General features: G+C 39.9%; 1 protein-coding gene across 1 annotated transcript in view; it reads left to right on the top strand.

Annotated features, from left to right (window-relative positions):
* Positions 1 to 1,652: 1,652 nt before the first annotated feature.
* The window catches only part of LOC116830805 (guanine nucleotide-binding protein G(q) subunit alpha), a 225,718-nt gene continuing 210,562 nt past the window's right edge, over positions 1,653 to 16,808 (top strand). The window contains exon 1 of the mRNA XM_075067498.1: positions 1,653 to 2,160. Within this exon, the coding sequence (XP_074923599.1) occupies positions 2,025 to 2,160 (136 nt within the window). The 5' untranslated portion in view covers positions 1,653 to 2,024. The remainder of the gene's footprint in view (positions 2,161 to 16,808) is intronic.

Below are 16,808 nucleotides of genomic sequence, written 5' to 3'. Positions count from 1 at the left end.
ACTTTAAAAATCTACTGCAGTTCAGTGACTGTTTTTATACGGTATAGCAAAAAAGCCTGCTGCACAAGTTTGAGCAAGTTAATGTATTTTTTAAATTGTGAAGCAATGAGAATTATTTTTTTCAAAATCGGACAGAATGTCATTGTCTTGATCGTTACATTTTAATTTCCAGTTTCATAGCTTGTGATGGGCACCATTTAATACATACTGTGTCAGCACGTCTGAGCAGCTCAGGTATGAGCACAGCATCATTTTCAAAATATATGCCAACAGGTGCTGGAAAGAGCATCACACACATAAAGCTTGGGGGAGGTGGGGAAGGAGGATATGGATGCCCTTCTCTTACTGCCTAGCAAGCTTCATAGACTTCCATTGCTTTCCTGGAAGAGACTTCAACCTTTTCCTTTACAGCTAATTTAAAACGGGGCTGGGAATGGGACAAATTGCGACTAAAACATGAAGTAGTGATGAAAGCCAGCACCCACATCATATACCAGTCCAAAATGTGCCATTGCTCTGGAGTGGTGACTTAAGGTCTGGTAATACACATACACCAGGGCCTTGGGGGTTTGGCAGGCTAAATCACAATGGATAGCCTCACAGCTACTACTACAGAAGTAAAAAGTAAAACAGACTCATCTACTTAAATTTTAGAATATTAGGTTCTTAGAAGCAAGGGAAGGATCCTACCCATTTCATTTATAATCATTGTTAAAATCTCTTCCCTCCCTCCATTCTTCACACCATAGGAACTCATTGGCATGAAAAGTTACAAGGAATGCCTTGAAGACTCTGGGAAACTTTTATTCCCCAAATGTACATTGCCATCTGAAGGGAGAGAGGTTCCCCCTCCCTTTTCCCTCCTGGGAATTGTTATAATTTCAGTCTTTCTCAATTTACAAAGTCACCTCTTCTGAGAATAGGATGGAGGGTTATAATAAAATGGACTAGGACAAGGAAACAAAAGCAAATCTAAAAATGTAGTGTTAGAAAAAACCCTAGCCCTGCCCTATAGGACAAATAAAAAAGGGTGTTCCTTGCGGCCATTTGGTGTGCAAAAGGACTTGTTCCTTCCTCTGTTACTGCTATTGCGTGGTGGTGTTCGGCTTTGTATGAAAGCCTGTTCAGTGGGTTTGGAGATTTATTTCCCTGGGATTTTTCTTTCTGTCTGAAACATACATTCCTCTGGCTCCTAGGTTGGAGAGAGAGAGAGAGGGAGGGAAAGTCCGCCATATTTTTGCCTTACCACGCCCGGGAAGCCGAGCCATTGAAAAGTCAGGCTGGCTGGATACATATTGTTCATGCACCACAGCTCTTGCTTCCCTCCTCCTCTCTGGTATTACCCCCTCTCGCTTCCTTACAGAAAGGGAAAGGCAGAGACAAGAAGAACAGCTGCTTTGCAAAACAGAAGCAAATAGATCCCCTCAGCCCCGAAGAAAAGTCCACTTGAAAGAAGACCTTAAGCAAAGCAAACTCAGAGATTTCCAAGAGGCAACAAGGAAAACCACCCCCTGGAGGATCTGATGATCTTCAAGTCAGGGAGGGGGGGAAGAGACAAGAAAATGTGTCTGTGGAGGTGGGGGAGGGGTTAGTCGTTATTAGCATTTCAATAGGAGCTGGTTTCTTTGGAGGGAAGTGGAGAGGATTTCAGCGGGTGTAATTTACAAGGGACGTTTGGGGACTGTGGCTGCACGAGGCAGGAAAGAAAAAGAGTGGGTTGCTGCTCTCTGCTGGGCACTGCTGCTCCGGTAGATGTTTCCCTGTTGTTTGGTGCATGATTTAGAGAAGAGGAGGAGTTGGAACCAGCGAGTGGCAGGAGATAGGGGGGTTTGGCTGCTGCTGGGGGGGGGGCCTTTCTCTGTCTCTCTTCCTCCCCGGGTGTAGCATCTAGAGCTCTCCCGGCGTTGGCTCTGCTGTCCCCGGGTGGGGGCTCGCAGGCAGAGGGCGCGTGCCTCCCTCGCTCCGTGGTGCGGGGTGTGTGTGTTTTCGGGGGGTGGGGGTTGTGTCTGAACCAGTTAGGAAGAATGACTCTGGAGTCCATCATGGCGTGCTGCCTGAGCGAGGAAGCCAAAGAAGCCAGGCGGATCAACGATGAGATCGAGAGGCAGCTCCGCCGGGACAAGCGGGACGCCCGCCGGGAGCTCAAGCTGCTGCTGCTGGGTAAGTCCAGGCAGGCGCCGCCTGCACCCTAGCCCGGCCAGCTGCCCCTGCTGCTGCTCCTCACACACACACAAGGTGCCAATTGGGGGTGCAGCTTTGCACATGCACGTAGGCACATATGCAGTAGACATGCCTGTGTGTGTGTCTGGAGATTGTATCAGTCCATTGATAAGTATGAAAATAAAAGGAATCTGATCATGGGTGCGGGGGAGGGGAAGGGAGGGAGGACACAATTTACACTCAGTTTCCTTGCCTTAGGTCCGCGGGTGCTCCCAATCTACATGATTATGTTCATTCGGACTCCGAGGGTGATGGTGGTGGTGGAGATACATTTGTGTGTGTGCACAGATATCTGCCATAATACACATTGTTACATGGCATATATCCGTGGGCATGTATTGCAAATACATATGTAGCTGGGTAAATAACTGATTCTGGTTCCTATAGGTGGTTTGATGTGGAAGAGACACTGGCCTTCCAAAAATGGAGAGGGGATAGGGCTTGGTGGGTGACAGAGAGATGAAAAGAGAACATAAATGGCAAATACATTTGGGGGTGGGTATAAGGGAGAAATTGCAAGGAAGCAGCTAAATGAAAGGACTCACAGGCGGAGTTGCTTTGCAGATTGATGGTGATAGGCTTTAATGTCTGCATTGTTCTGTGAGCCTTCCGAAAGGTTGCTGGGTGGCTGATTGTATTTTTTAGTGTGATTTTTATTTAATGAGGTAAACTGAGATGAAGGGTTAAACTCAGATTATAGGCTAATTTCTTACAACATCACACAAAGACATGAAACTGACTAATAACCTACAGTATGTTGGAGAATGACAGGATCTTGAATATCTTTGGAATTTACAATATATGACATAATTTCCCCTCAATCTCAACATTATTGTATTATTGTAATATAATCATAGTTAATGTACAAAAAGCAACATTTCTCTATTTTTTATGTTTCTGCTAAAATAATAGTTGTTTGAATTAAAAATAATACTAAAAAAAAGCTCATGACTAGTTTACTGTAATATAATGCATAGCTACTGTGGTAGATACAGTTTGTGCTTTGGACTAATGGCCTAAAAAGTGTCTGTACTAGAGCTTGGTGTATGTGGGGTTATAAAACTGAATACTGTATATCGCATGCAAAAGATGTGTACTGTCTGGTTTAGTGCAAATATGCTCTCTTGTTTTGTATATAAAGATTGTTATTGGTACGGGTAAATTGTTTTTAAATGAGTTAAAGCTGGATCAGAATAAGTAAAACATGGGAAAGAAAACGTTCCTAGTCATTTAAATTAATTTGCAGTTTTCCTTAACTAACGCATTTTCTCTTCTATACTTGGAATAATGGGTGTGGAGGAATGATCAGAAGAGGGGAAGAGAGAGAGAGAGAGACAATACTGGCAATAAAAATTGCTCTGCCTATTTGATTTTGGCCTAGTTTTGATTGATTAAATTTCACGTAGTGGTTATTTTAGGGTTCATAAAAGAGGTGAAATAAAGAATATATAGCTTTCATTTGCTTTAGTTTATGGAAATAGACTTAACATAGTCAAGAAGTTTTTTTTTGTCATCTGTGACTTGTAGTACCAGTCTATGTTGTTTCTGCATTTTGCGCTCCCCCCCCCCCCCAATAATGCTACAGAATTTTGCTCATTATTTTAGGGAAGAAGGAAATTTATTAGGGGGGAATCACTGTGTGATCCCAGAATTGGGGGGGGGGGGATTTAAATATATGAATTTACATAGTTTCAAAGAGTTAGGCCCCAGTGCTGTTGTCAATTATGTAACATGCTTAACTTAATGAGTGAGTAATCTCATTGATTTCAGTGGGGTCCATTCACTTGTAAAGTTAAGTATGTGTATAACTCATGGCAGACTCAGGGCCTAATTTTGGCATTATTTTAGGCCAAATGAAAGGTGGTTGGTTTGAGCAAGGATAGGTCGGAAGAGCTATTAATTTATATAACTATTGAGAAATCTCAGGGTTTTTCTGTGTAGGTACAACAGTGCAAGCCTTCAGTGTTGATGTGCTGCATTAGTGTAAAGTGAGCTTGCACTGTACTCTGCTTTCTCTTCAGTTCGTATAAATCTTTCGCCTTTTACTTGAAACTGAGAGAAGTTGCCCTGATGCAATCCCTGCTTTATACAAAGTAATGCATCTACAGCGGGCATAGCACCACTGTAGTGACACCACTCCTGAAATTCCTAGTGTATACAAGTCTTTACTGTACTACTTTTAAAAGTGTAGAATTAAATTAAAGGACATTGTCATCTTAAAAAATCATGCTTGTGACTGTTAATGACGTATATACTGGTGTCACAATTAACACCTAAGGTTCTGATCCTGCAAGGAGCTCTGTGCAGGCAGACTCCCCTTGAAGTCACTGGGGCTCAGTGCAGGTTTAGGGAGCTACCTGCACAAAGCTGCTCACAGTACCGAGGACTACAATTACTGTACCGAAACAGATTTGAGGGGGGAAATATTTTTTCAGTTGGTTTATTTTATGTATTTGACAGCAGTTTGTATTTAGTCACTCCCTCTGCTTCTCCTGTATAGTCAGTTACTCAGTTTTCCCTGTTGTTTGTGTCAGTCTTTCATACCGCAAGGAAAGAGAGAAATTTAAAAAAACAGGAAATGTCATTATAAAGTCATAAAAACTGGTGAGATTCAGAGAAGGAGTAATATCTGAACTTACATAAACTATTTTTGTTAATTGATTGCAAGTTGACTGTGTCCTGTTCCCCCCAATATGTAAAATTATTTTATTTTATGTAGGCTTTGGGTAGAATTGTCAAAAGCCACTTTGACCCACCTTTAGTGCCTAAATTAAGTACTTAGTCTTCAATCCCATTTCCAAAAGCACCCTGGGAAAGTGGATTAGGTGCTTTTGAAAATGTTACTTATGCTCCTGAGTGGCCTAGATGACATTTTGTAGAGTGCCTTTTTCTATAAGTATTTCTTCTTAATATAAAATCATATTAATTTCTGTAATAGATATTGTGCTCACCAGAAACTGTCAGAACAGCCCATTATTTTGACTTCATTTGTTAGTTTATTATGGACAAACTACATATAAAGAACAGGTGTGTGATCTGTTTTTTCTTCTACTTGTGTATATGTAATTTTGTAAGCGTATACAAACTCATACGTATAGTACAGAACATGAGAAAAGTAAGCATTTTTCTGGGTTATGGTTGGAAAGAGAAGCATTTTCCTCCATACTTTGTTGAGATTGTAATGTTTCTTTACAATGTGAAGATATTTCTCCGTCCCAATTGTGTACTATACAGTTACTGCATCACATTCACTTATTGTGAATAGCCTTCTTTGTACATTATGTATACAAGTGATTATGAAGTTAATTTTCTTTTAGATCAATGAGTTTCCAGTGTTGTAGTTTGTTTTGCAAACTTGAATTGCAATTCATGGTAAGGTTAATTTTAAAAGATGACTTTAAAAGTAAACGCTTTAAGCGATTAAATTTAAAAATGTCAGTTTCAGACACTAAATTGCATATCAGTCTTCTGTGAGCTGTTTTTAAAATTAGATGAAGTATTTCTTATCATTTTAATTTGAAACAGCTAGCTTCCAGAACTGAGTATTGGAATGTATTATTAAAAGGAAAAAACAGTCCTCTTGCTAATACAAATTGTAATGTTTAGGACATTTTGGATCAAACTGAGTTTTCTAATGATTTGGTTTTAAATCCGTTGTGTTCTCCAAATTCTTTCTGGATTTCTATTGAAGGTTTTGTAAAACCTATAACTGTTCTCCATAATTTAAAGTTAATCATCTATTCTTTGCTCTTGGCTGTAAAAGCACTTTTATTATTGGCAGAGCAGAAGGAATTATGTTTTATATCAATATATTGGAAAGTGTTAACTATAAAATATTTTATTGTTTATCTTGTAAGTATTAAGTGCCATATGCTATGATTATTCTTTGCATACCACTCCCATTGTCAAAAGTGGGACTTCTCTTTGGGGAGTGGTGGGCCTAAGATGTAGGTCCTGGCCTTAGGCTTCCACTATTGGCCAAATTCTGCCCTTATACATGCATGAGGATAACTACCATTCTCTTCTTTGCATATCTGAGAACAAAATGTATCCCTTCTGTAATTCTGGTAGGTGGCTAAGTTAAATGTTTGCCTGCTGGTATTATGTCACCCTGAAAGCATGGTTTTCCAGATTTAGATGTTCTCTGCATTTGAGATAGCAGGTCTCTAAAATGAAGTGAGGTCTCAAAAATATAGGTGATTTTAGCAAAACACTTGCATTCTTCATATGCTATCAGCTGAAACGTGGAAATTAAGCCAGCTGAGTGAGCATAAATTGCAGCCAACCTTAACTGGAAAAACATTCTTGAGCCTCCTCAGATGAGTATCCATTAGCAGATCTATCTGGTAACATGCATTTTGATACTTAAGTCAGTTAAATTAGAGATCCAAATGGAAAATCTAGGACTTTCGGATAATGAAGATGTTTGACCTTCACTAAAGTATTTGAGGAGGACGTGAGTCCATTAAATCAAGAATGGATTACACTGGTGTATGATAGCACTATCATCTCTGACAGATACAATCTAGATCCCTTATTTTTTATGTAATTTAACTGCTACACGTGGTTTATTGAAATAGAACCTGATAGTATAGCAGTTTCTTGTACAAAATGATGCAGTAAATAGCAATCGGTGTGTTATATTGCTGAGATATATGTACTCTAGAATGTGAACAGTATTAAATATGAGATTTGGGAGAAACCTCACATAATTGAATTTCCTGTTTATACATACATTGGCCTAGCTATTGAAAGCTTGCCATTTCGGCCACACGTTGTTTATTTTTCATAGTATGCTTATTTCAGTGACTAAGATGCTCAGAAACAAATTGTGCCCAAATTCAGATTTGACTGTCTGGCCGGAATAAGGCAAACAACTGAAAGAGATTCTTAAGTAGAAATATTATATAATATAAAATATGGTCATTGGTGTAGATTAGAAATTGTTGGTCCTGGGTGACCAGAAATGTAGAGGTAAGTAATTCCTCCCACAGCCAGATCCATCTAAAGGCTCTGTTTTTAAAAAATAGATATATAAAAAGTGTGTTATAGGGTATTGTTTAAACTGCTCTGGTGATCATCAAAGATCACATAGATTATAACTTTAGTAGCTGTTATCTTCAAAAGAGCAGCATTTGGCACAAGGCATTGAACTTCATTTTGAGTAGGTTTGCTTTGTCTGTATTTCTATAATAAAGTCCCTATAGTTTGAACGTGGGGTTGGAGTAATCCTTATAATCGTGCACACAGTGCCACAGGGTTGTTTTTTTTTTTTTTAAGTTGATGCATCTCTTTTCCTCAGTTTTCCTAGGGATGAAAAGTAGGGATGATAGTATTAAATTACTTAATGATTTACTAGGTAATGATTTTCAAGTGTGTTCAACGTGAAAAGCCTTCTATGCAGTAAATTTGGAGTATTGCTAGTAGTAAGTTTTAAAAATGAGTTAAAATTAGTTTCAAATACTGTAGTTACTCCTGAGATCCCAGCCAAATGGGACTAGTTTTACAGTCCCATTTTATTTTTAATGATTTTTTTATAGCCCTATTGCTTTCTGAAAGACCCACATAAACAGGAGAAACTGACTATTCAGGTAAATAGTTAAATTGATTCTACACACTTTGCTGTCAAATGCAGACAGTGTAAAAAAACAAAAAAATCCTGAAAAAATGTTTGTATTTAGTTTCTTTGTTAGTGTTAGGTGTGACTTGTTACAAGTAACAAGTAAAACATTTTTAGACAGACGTGTGATATAGGTTTTGTTTTTAATGTGCCTCTTTAAATCTCTGCTGGACATTTGCATATTTTTTTCAATCAGATACTACAAAATGTGTTTACAACTAAAAGGAAAAATACTTTCATATTCTTCAGGCTGTGTCTTACGAGTAGACTGGTAGACAGACCCTATTTTGGAAAAATTATTTGTATTAATATTTTATTATGGATGCAGAGCTGTACTGATGGGCATAAATATGACTATCCCTTTCGAGGAATATATGTCGTATCTGATAAGAAGAAAGGCACAGTTTTGCTGATGTTTCTTTAAAATGTATTATTAATTTTTAATGGACTGTCAAGGAAGCTCTTGTTTACAAGGAGACTGCACAGCATCCTTAATTTTTCTGTTACAGAAATCAAATCAATGGGAGTTGGCTCATGTCCTAAATGCACATATAAATAAAACTGTCAGTGGGACTTACATGTCAAGAGGTCAAAGGACCACAAAATGCACATCTTGCATTAAAGAACAAAAACCATGTTAGAGAGACAAGGCAGGTGAGGGAATATCTTTTACTAGACCAATTTCTGTGAGTGAGGGAGAGATAAGCTTTTGTTCTTACCCAGAGCTCTTCTGGGCTGAGAAAGGTACTCTGAGCATCACAGCTAAAATACAAGATGGAACAGATTGTTTAGCATAAGTAATTAACACGCATTATAAGACACCATTCAAAGTGAGGTAGCCAGTTAACATCTCTGCAGTCATAGGGCAAAAAAGGGGGGAGTTAGTGGATTACAGATTGTTGTAATAAGCCATAAATCCAGTGTCTCTGTTAAATTCATGATTTGTAGTGTCTAGCAAAGTTAGGAATTTAGGCTCCCAGGCTCGTCTTTTGAAGGTGTTGTGCAGATTTTCTTTGAGGATGAGGACTGAGAGGTCTTTCCTCTTTCACCAACAGAAGTTGGTCAAATAAAAGATATTACCTCTTTCCACCTTGTCTCTGATATCCTGCGGCCTATACAGCGACAACAACACTGCAATTAACAATGTTAAATGGGGGGTGGGGGGGAAAGGCTGATCTGTGAAACCTGTTGCTACAGGATATTTGGGAATGCTACCATTTTTAGAAATAATGGTCCCACTCTCGTAGGCTCCCTCCAATTATTTCTGTTTGTGGATGATGGCAGTGACAGTTTCACAGAGGAAAGTTATTATTTTTTTTGGAGTAAAGTGACGTTTATGGCAAAATGAATCCCAAGAAAGTATGAAATAACATTATAAGGTAAATGTGTGATAACTGGTAATTAACTCTGTTACAGTAACCGAATACTATAAAGACTGAGCATTTTTTCTTGCCCTACTAAGTGGAATAACTCTCAGAAAAGATCTATTCTCACACTTCAACACTATTTTGTGTGAACAGCTGTTACTAATAAAATTATGGGAAGTTTTTCAACATCCACCTTTTATTTGCTGTTCTAAAATCTATAAAAAGTCTGACTGGCAAAGACCAACAGCAAGAAAACAGTAACAAGAACAAGCAAGGACAGGAATTTAGGAAATAAGTTGCTGAATACTGAGAGAGAATGTATGCAGTATTCTCAGTGGCAGGTCACTAAGCGTCCATGCTCTAGGGATTGTATTAAGCACAGTACAAAGAAGTCAGTTTTTAATATATCAGGGCCTAGGACTCAATATTTAGTTTCAGTAACAAATACACCTACAGTATCAGAAAAGAGTTGAAAATAAATCTTACAGGGGAATTTCCAAGAACAGTAGGAATAGTGTTTCATGTTAAATCTTAAAAGATTTAACATTAATCTTTAATGTTCTAGATGCAGATTGTTTCCACAGTAAGTAATGTTATATGGAGAGACTGAACTAGAGGGGTAATTGTCTATAAATTTGTCATTTGTGGGTTTGTAAAGGACTGGTTGCATGGAAGAATGAGGCTGTTGAGCTTGCCTACTACAGTTTCAGTTATTTTTATGTTTGGTAGCCATTCCTCATCTGTCTTTTAATAAAGGGAGGTGACTTCCCCATTCAGATACACAGTATATGTATGTATGTTTGTATATATGTATATAAACTAAACGAGTAAAATATCCTGAAATTATTGACTACACTAATCATTCATATCAGTAAAGTGGAAAGGCAGAAGATAGAGAAGGCTTTTAGTGTGCCTGCTGCAGTGCAGATCTGTGCTGTTAGATTCTGTGAATGAATGGGTACCCAAATATAGCTCTGGGCCCTGATTGGTTGGATGGTCCTTTTTCAGTTAGATCAAGTCATGCACCAACTTCCAGTGATACATAGCTGAGATTTCATCACCAGACAAAAGGGCATCACATATGGCATCATGGCATTTGTTTTGTAATCCCATGAAGTACCCCTGCCTTTTGGAAAATGAGCTAGAACCTGCTTTGAATGCATGCATACAGACATTAGATTTAGTAATAACAAAAGTTTACAATTCAAATTAATGTGACCTACTCCAATAGAAGTTAGCTATTCTAGAGTGCCCATTAGTAGACTGTTAGTGAACTCAGATTGGTGAAGCATTCTTCCACCATTCTCATGCTTCACAAGGTGCCTGAGAGATACACCAGTTGCTAAGTAATGCACAGCCTTTAGTTGCTTAGTGCTATATAAGGTGCAGATTGAGGTACAGGAGCAGCATGGAAAGTCTCTCTGACTGGAATCTTTGCACTGGATGAGAAGTATATGTAAGTTGAGGAAGGTTGCTTTTCTCCCTTCTTCTGAATTTTCATCACAGGAAAAATATTCAAGTCTCCAATCTGTAATCTTAGTAGTAATTGTTTTGCTCCTAGAGCTGTCCCAACCCACATTTCTGGGTAAATGGTTGTCAGCCAGGAAGTGAGACAAAAGGTTCCTTAGTGACGACTACTAACTTATAACGCTAGAAGAACTCAAACACATACAAAATGGAAAAGATGCCATCATTCCTTGTGTTTTTAGGAACCTAGCATGCTTGGAAAACTGGGCATCAAATATTGGACCCTTTCCACAAATATATTTTACTCTGATCCTGGATTTATTAAGCACTTCAGAGTGCCATTTCTACTATTGATTAGCTAGAAATGCAATGTTACTTGAAGGGAGACACTTTCTCTCTTTTGCTCCATAAGTATAATTAGTTTGATATTGGTACCAGTGTGAAAGATGAAAACCAATGTATCTATTAGTCCAAACGGATACTGGTAATGAAAGCTGAAAACTTTTATAAAGGAATAGTTCAGGTATCTTTAACAGGATCTTATACCATAAATTGTTCTTGCATAATTTGATTGTTACAAATAAATGTTTAATGGACTGTAGTGCAAATGGGCTGAAATCATACACTTAGGTTTGTGGTGAAAATCTTTTGAAGATGTGTTGCAGGAAGGAACAATAATTACAACCTCAGGGTTTAAAATAAATAGAAAATGGCAATAAAACTGAGTTAATCCTTTAGCTTCACTGAGACACATCAATATGGTTGCTTAAAATGCTTTCTACTTCTGCAACACCCTCATGTGAGGTGGCTTAGGCTACGTCTTCACTACACACTATTTTCGGTGGTAGCAATCGATTTTCTCGGGGTTCGATATATCGCGTCTCATCTAGATGCGATATGTCAACTCCAGAACTCCACCAACGCGAACGGCGGTAGCGGAGTCGACAGGGGGAGCTGCGGACGTCGATCCCGCGCTGTGAGGACAGTAGGTAACTCGATTTAAGATACTTTGACTTCAGCTATGCTATTCACGTAGCTGAAGTTGCGTATCTTAGATCGATTCCCCCCCTAGTGTAGACCAGCCCTTAGTGTTTTTGCAGACATGGCAACTAAGAACAGGGTTAAGTATCTTGCCCATTGGTTGTATTGTATAAAGAGCCAAGATCTCCTGAGTTCCAGTCCTTTGCTTTAACTACTCTTGGTCATATTTAGTCTTTCATCTTTTTGGATTTTTTGGGAGTGTGGTGTGTGTGTGTGTGTAGACAGGACACTGACATGTTAACTGTAATCTTTACTTAGCAGAAGGCAGTCTCCGTGAGAAATTAATCCTTACCCTTTCTGCTGATGTTGCCAAAAGAGGGTGCTCGTTTTGGGATAGTAGTTGTAATTAGGGATGTCAAGCGATTAAAACAATCGCGATTAATCATGCTGTTAAACAAAAATAGAATGCCATTTATATAAATATTTTTGGATGTTTTCCACATTTTCAAATTTCAATTACAACACAGAATACAAAGTTATGCAATGCTCACTTTATATTTTTATTATAAATATTTGCGCTGTAAAAATACAATTTCTTTTATTTTTCAGTTCACTTAATACAAGTACTATCATGCAATCTCATTATCATGAAAGTTGAACTTACAAATGTAGAGTTATGTACAAAAAATAACTCCATTCAAAAATAAAACAATGTAAAACTTTAGAGTCTACAAGTCCTACTTCTTGTTCAGTCAATCACTGAGAGAAACAAGTTGGTTTACATTTGCAGGAGATAATAGTGCTTGCTTCTTGTTTACAGTGTCACTTGAAAGTGAGAATAGGCGTTCTCATGACACTGTTGTAGCTAACGTTGCAAGATATTTACATGCAAGGTGCGCTAAAGATTCATATGTCCCTTCATGCTTCAACCACCATTCCAGAGGATATATGTCCATGCTGATGATGGGTTCTGCTCGATAACGATCTAAAGCAATGCAGACCAATGCATGCTCATTTTCATTATCTGACTCAGATGTCACCAGCAGAAGGTTGATTTTCCTTTTTGGTGATTTGGGTTCTATAGTTTCTGCATTGTAGTGTTGCTCTTTTAGGAATTCTGTAAGCATTCTCCACACCGTGTCCCTGTCAGATTCTGGAATGCACTTCAAATTCTTAAATTTTGGGTCGAGTGCTGTATCTATCTTTAGAAATCTCACATTGGTACATTCTTTGTGTTTTGTCAAATCTGCACTGAAAGTGTTCTTAAAATGAACATCATGCTGGGTCATTATCCAAGACTGCTACAACATGAAATATATGGGAGAACAGGAGACATGCAATTCTGCCCCAAGGAGTTCAGGCACAAATTTGATTAATGCATTATTTTTTTTAATGAGCATCATTAGCATGGAATTATGTCCTCTGGAATGGTGGCCAAAGCATGAAGGGGCATATGAATTTTAGCATATCTTGCATGTAAATACCTTGCAATGCTGTCTACAAAAGTGCCATGCGAACATCTGTTCTCACTTTCAGGTGACATGGTAAATCAGAAGCCAGCAGCATTATCTCCCATGAATGTAAACAAACTTTTTTCTCTTAGCGATTGGTTGCACAGGAAGTAGGACTGAGTGGATTTACGGGCTCTAAAGTTTTACATTGTTTTGGTTTTGAGTGCAGTTATGTAACTAAAAGAGCTACATTTGTAAGTTGCGCTTTCACAAAAAGAGATTGCACTGCGTTACTTTGTATGAAGAGAACTGAAAAATACAATTTCTTTGATCATTTTTACAGTGCAAATATTTGTAATAAAAATATAATGACCACTGCACACTTTGTATTCTGTGTTTGTAATTGAAATCAATATATTTGAAAATGTAGAAAAACATCCAAAATAGTTAAACAGAATGCTAATTAAAATTTATTAACAGTACAATTAAAACTATGATTCACTGTGATTAATTTTTTAATTGCAATTAATTTTTCTGAATTAATTGAGTTAATTGCAATTGACAGCCCTAGTTATAATGTGTGGAGCTGATCACTGCCAACTAATGAGAGCCAGCAACTCTAAAGGTAGGTCGCTGAACAGCTTTCTGAATGACTTTAGATCACTATTGCCTTGGATTGTGCTAGAGTCAGTGATTTAGAGATGAGTCTCCTTTATCCTTTAGACCATGGATCCATCAAATCTTGTTAAAAATGAACTTTTGTTTGTTTGAGCCAGGAAATTGTAGGGCACTGTCATCTTTGTTTCAGTGGAAATTCTGCAAAAAATGTTTGAATGAAATTCACTCATGTCTCTTTCATGTTACATTTCTGTGAGGATCACAATGTTTTTTCCATAATGAGAAACTGGTCCTAGGGAGCCCTTTAAAATCCAGTCTGTTTAGTACTTTGAGTTATAAAAAGTTTCTCAGAATACATTTAAACCTTTCCCTGCTACTGAATTGTGGCGGGGGGTGGTGGTGGTAATGTTTTTGTTTTCCGCTTCTGAAATTGTAACTGTAAGCATACTTACTTTCTATTAGGAAATCTCAAGGAGGGAAAAATTATGCTCTCTTTCCTCATTTTCTCTATTCATTCCAGTATTGAAATCGTGGAGGACATAACAACATTTACTCTTGTCTGTACAAAGATAGAAATTACCTAGTCTGCTGCTTAACCTGATTTAGCAGTTCATTCCATAGGAAGGAAGGGCAAACAGTTTGAAGGTAGATTTCCCTATATTTTTTCCACCTAAGGTGTGCAGCTGATTCTTTGCTGTGAAGTGGAGTTTGCAGGGCCAGTGTAAATACTAGGTGAGCTAGGCGGCCACCTAGGGTGCCAAGATTTGGGGGCACCAAAAAGCAGTGCCTCCAATTTTTTATTTATTTATTTTTTTACACTATTGCTGCTGGCGAGGGGGACGGACCGCTCGCAGCCACGTTAGCACTTACCTCTGCGGGCATCCTCTGCAACTGCGGGTCCCGCCGCCTCCTCCGCCACGCTCCACATCATTCCCTTCCTGTGCCCCTCCTGCCAGCCCGGAGCCACCTCCTCCCCGAGCCCCCAGGCTGCTACATTGCTCCCTAGTCCTCTCCCTCCAGCTCTGGCAGTCCTGGATGCTCTGCCGCAGCAGCAGCTGCTACCAGCTGCAGATCGGAGCAGGTGACATTAGCCCGCCTGCAGCTCGCCTTATTGACAGCAATGCAGCAGCAGGAGGCGGGACAGGTGTGGGGGAAAGGATGAGGAGACGGTGGCCACTGGTCTACCTGTGGGGGTGGATCATGGCCCTGCCAGAGGATACAGAGTTTAAGAGCTGCAAAAGTGTGACTGTCCTCAGCATGTGCCACCTTCCAAGGCTTCATCCTCAGGCAGCCCTGTGGAGCAGGTAAATAGAGCCCCATTTTGGGGGAAACTGAGGCAGAGAACAGGGACGTGACTTGCCAAAGGTTACCTGGGGAGTCATTGTCAGAGTCCTGCTTTGAACACAGGAGATCAAGGCTCCTAGTTCTGTGCTGGCTCAGACTATTAGACCAGAAACCTTCAAGGCCTGAGCGCTTCACCTGCCCATACAAGCTATTGAGCTGGGATTCAGGGGCAGCACACTGCAAGTTTTCAGTGAAGAAACACGGCTGTCTCGAGTCCTTACGGCTACAAGGAAAATCTTCAAAAGTGATGGGCATCTAGCCAACACAGTTCTGTCTGCCTGAGTCTGCAGCCAGCCTGGGACAACAGCTCTAGGAAATGCGGCAGTAACTGTTAAGTCTAATTACGACACCGTCAAAGCCAGATTTTCATGTAACATGGATGACCAGTTGCGTGGTGCACAACCATTGCAAGTGTGCGAGCAAGTCAGGTTAAGTGCAGCTGAACCCTGGGCAGGCTGCAGCACCCAAGAGATTTTTGTTCTCCCACTGAATGACAGCAGATGCACAAGTAACATTACTAGGTAGAAGTTTAGTGACCACATTAGGGCATATCCTCCCCACTCCCAGCATTGGGCCAACTGCCCCTCATCATTCTCCTGGTTGCTTGGATTGTTATTGATGGGAGATCTGCTGTGGATTGAGGGGTGTATATGGACCTGCATTTGCAGGCTCAGTCCTGGCCCAGCATTCAAAATAAATTGCCCTGAGTTTCAGAAGAACTGAGAACCCTGGAGTTTCCACAGACACTGGGGGAACTGCAAGTGCTCAGCATCTCTGAAAATCAGGCCCAGAATGACACTGATGCCTCTGTCCTGGGCCAGAGCTTTCTGAGTAAGGGGCTTCAGCAGCGATTGGCATGGGGCAGAGTATAGCAACCAGGACGGACATGACAGAGGTTGGAACTCTGTCCTTGCCTCACACCTGTGGGGAAAACAGGCCTTTAGACACCCGTTCCCGCTTGCATTGCACTTTCCAGCCCAGGAGCAAGGAACCATTTCACACCTTAGTGCTGCGGGGAGCTGAAGCCCAGAACGGGGAAGTAACTTGCCTGAAGTCATCCAGTGAGTTGGTGCCAGGGTGGAGACTAGAAGCCAGATGCCGACTCCCAGCTCTGTGCTCTGATCCCCAACAGCCCATTCTAGATCTATATGGGGGAGGGGGGGCAGGAGGGACTCTAGCCACATGCAGGAGATCCAAGGCCATTTATTTTCATTATTATGTAGACTAAATAATGAAATTAATAAATCTTCAAGCTGAACGTGTATTAATTCTAATGAACAATGTCACATTATGCAGTATTCATTTTTGAGAGTTTATAATAAGCGATGCTCTAGGGGGAGGGAAGGGGGCGCAAGGTGGAAGTTTCGTCTAAGGCGCAAAATATCCTTGCACCAGCCCGGGGGGTTTGTAATGCCACTGTGGTTTGTGAAAGTTACTGGTTTTTGCATGTCAACATGGGAGAATTATTGAGTCTCAACTGTGTATACTTTGTAATTGTGATTTGTAATTACAATTGTATACTGTGTATACTTTGTAATTAAGTGAATCTGATCTACTTCACTTGGTATATCTTGGGGTGTGGCTACACTTGCAGCTGTACAGCGCTGGGAGTTAAACCTGTCTTCGTACAGCTGAGGCCTTGGCTACACTTGCAAGTTGCAGCGCTGGTGAGGGGGTTACAGCGCTGCAACTTACTCGGTGTCCACACTTACAAAGCTCAGCCAGCGCTGCAACTCCCTG

The sequence above is a fragment of the Chelonoidis abingdonii genome, chromosome 6 (assembly GCF_003597395.2).
Source record: "Chelonoidis abingdonii isolate Lonesome George chromosome 6, CheloAbing_2.0, whole genome shotgun sequence".
In the NCBI taxonomy this organism is placed as follows: Eukaryota; Metazoa; Chordata; order Testudines; family Testudinidae; genus Chelonoidis; species Chelonoidis abingdonii.
The sequence above is the reverse complement of the archived record's forward strand: the minus strand, read 5'-3'. Positions and strand labels throughout refer to the sequence as shown.